At 54.1% G+C, this 2,494-nt stretch overlaps 1 protein-coding gene across 1 annotated transcript; it reads left to right on the top strand.

The window, feature by feature from the left end:
• Nucleotides 1-274: 274 nt before the first annotated feature.
• LOC142602524 (olfactory receptor 14A16-like) lies at nucleotides 275-1,267 on the top strand. Its single transcript, XM_075757550.1, has one exon. It carries the CDS (start codon nucleotides 290-292, stop codon nucleotides 1,265-1,267), a length of 978 nt encoding a protein of 325 aa, XP_075613665.1. The 5' UTR covers nucleotides 275-289.
• Nucleotides 1,268-2,494: the final 1,227 nt, after the last annotated feature.

Genomic DNA, 2,494 nt, shown 5'->3' on the forward strand with positions numbered 1-2,494 from the left:
GATCATCCTCCAACTCAAATCCATGTGCAGCACAGGGCAGCTGGAACCAGACTGATGGATAGACCAGCTCCCCTCAGCCTGCCCTGAGTGCCAATGAGCCCTGTTGCCACTCAGGTCTCACAATAGAAATGCTGAGGATTTCTACCTGTGAAGAAGACTCTCCAGGTAGGGCAGAAGTATCAAAAATAAAATAAACAACACAAGAAAGAAAGATTTTCTTCTTGAAAAGTCTGTCCTAACTTCTCACTCTTTTCCATCTTCAACAGTCCCCCATGCCCAGAGGCAGCAGATGTCCAACGGCAGCTCCATCACCCAGTTCCTCCTCCTGGCCTTTGCAGACACACGGCAGCTGCAGCTCTTGCACTTCTGGCTCTTCCTGGGCATCTACCTGGCTGCCCTCCTGGGCAACGGCCTCATCATCACCACCATAGCCTGTGACCACCACCTCCACACCCCCATGTACTTCTTCCTCATCAACCTCTCCCTCCTCGACCTGGGCTCCATCTCCACCACTCTCCCCAAGTCCATGGCCAATTCCCTGTGGGACACCAGGGACATCTCCTACAGAGGATGTGCTGTTCAGGTCTTTTTCTTTTTCTTTTTTATGTCAGCAGAGTACTGTCTTCTCACTGTTATGGCCTACGACCGCTACGTTGCCATCTGCCACCCCCTGCACTACGGGACCCTCCTGGGCAGCAGAGCTTGTGTCCACATGGCAGCAGCTGCCTGGGGCAGTGGGTTTCTCTATTCTCTGCTGCACACGGCCAATACATTTTCCATACCCCTCTGCCAGGGCAATGCTGTGGGACAGTTCTTCTGTGAAGTTCCGCAGCTCCTCAAACTCTCCTGCTCACACACCTACCTCAGGGAGGCAGGATTTCTTTCTTTCAGTGCTTTTCTGTTTTGGGGTTGTTTTGTGTTCATTGTGGTGTCCTATGTGCAGATCTTCAGGGCCGTGCTGAGGATCCCCTCAGAGCAGGGACGGCACAAAGCCTTTTCCACGTGCCTCCCTCACCTGGCCGTGGTCTCCCTGTTCATCAGCACGGGCATGTTTGCCTACCTGAAGCCCCGCTCCATGTCGTCGCCATCCCTGGATCTGGTGATGGCAGTGCTGTACTCGGTGGTGCCTCCAGCAGTGAACCCCCTCATCTACAGCATGAGGAACCAGGAGCTCAAGGCTACTCTGAGGAAAGTGATGGCTGGATGTTTTACAGCAGCAAGACACTGCCTACTTTCCTCTGCAGATGGCTGCCAGTGCATGTCATGACGGGCCATGTCTGTCGTCCCTTCTTCACATTTTTTTTGCTTTTTCCACTTGTGATGTTGTCTTCAAAGAAATGTCATTATTCATGCCCACCTACCCAAGTGTCCACCCTTCTTTTTTGAGTCTTTCATTGTATTTAAGTGAAATACATGAACTTGCAGCAACTTTGTGTCCATCCTCAGTGTAGCAGGTATGAATGGGAAATGCAAAATCTTTCTGGTTGCAGCAGCTCTGGGATGGCTGCTCTGTTCCTGGAGCCGTAAGAGCTCTTTGGGACGACAAGGGCCAGGGTTTTCGTCCTGGCCTGAGGAGATGGGATGGCATGAAGGCGATGCAGACTTCTCAAGATCTCCTGGAGAGGAGAGCAGGGGACACAGAGTGCTCCTTTTCCTTTTGCCATGCATGTTCGCCCACCTGTGGGGCTGGCTCCTCTCTGACCCCAGGAGCTGCTGGGCCCTTCAGAGGGGCTGAGGCTGTGGTGCAACTACCCAGAGAAGCCTGCAATGGGCGCTGCTGCGGGGCCAGTCCAGACAGGGCTTTGCTGGGGAGAGGGCGTTAGCATTAGAGAGAGGGCAGGGGAGGTGGAAGAGCTTAGAGGAAGCTAGGCTGGGCTGGAAAGTGCCTGGGAGAGAAAAACCATCAGTGTATACTTCCTACTGCATGACCATGCAGCGTCAGGACTCACACCAGGGCTTTCTGGTGCAGAGCCAGGGCTTCTGGAAGGTATCAAAGACATGCAGGTACAGGAGAGGGGAGAAGGTGGGTCTGTGCCCTTGGTGACATGGACAGACTTTGAAGGTGATGCAGGGCCTTTGGCACAGCCCAGCCATTGGCCATCTCTCATCAGCCATTTCCAGCACTGGCTGCTCACCACAGATTTATGGGTGAGTTGTGCTGCACGGCCATTTCCCTCCTCCTGCTGGGCTCAGTGCCTGCATGGGGGGAATGGCCAGCCCTGCTCCACCTCTCTCCTTTACCAGACCCTGCCACACCCCAGATGAGTAATCTCTGCAAAAGCCCTTCTGGGATGCTGATAGGGATGACCCTTTTTCTGACAGGTTGGACGGCAGGCTGCCTGAGGTCCCTTCCACCTCAGGTCTCTGAGGATCCTATGAAGCCTCATCCAACCTGGCCTTAAACACTTCCAGGGATGGGGCCTCCACAACCTCTCTGGGCAACCTGTGCCACTGCCTCACCACCCTCACAGGGAAGGCTTTCTTCCTAACATCT

The sequence above is a fragment of the Balearica regulorum genome, chromosome 7, assembly GCF_011004875.1.
Source record: "Balearica regulorum gibbericeps isolate bBalReg1 chromosome 7, bBalReg1.pri, whole genome shotgun sequence".
In the NCBI taxonomy this organism is placed as follows: Eukaryota; Metazoa; Chordata; class Aves; order Gruiformes; family Gruidae; genus Balearica; species Balearica regulorum.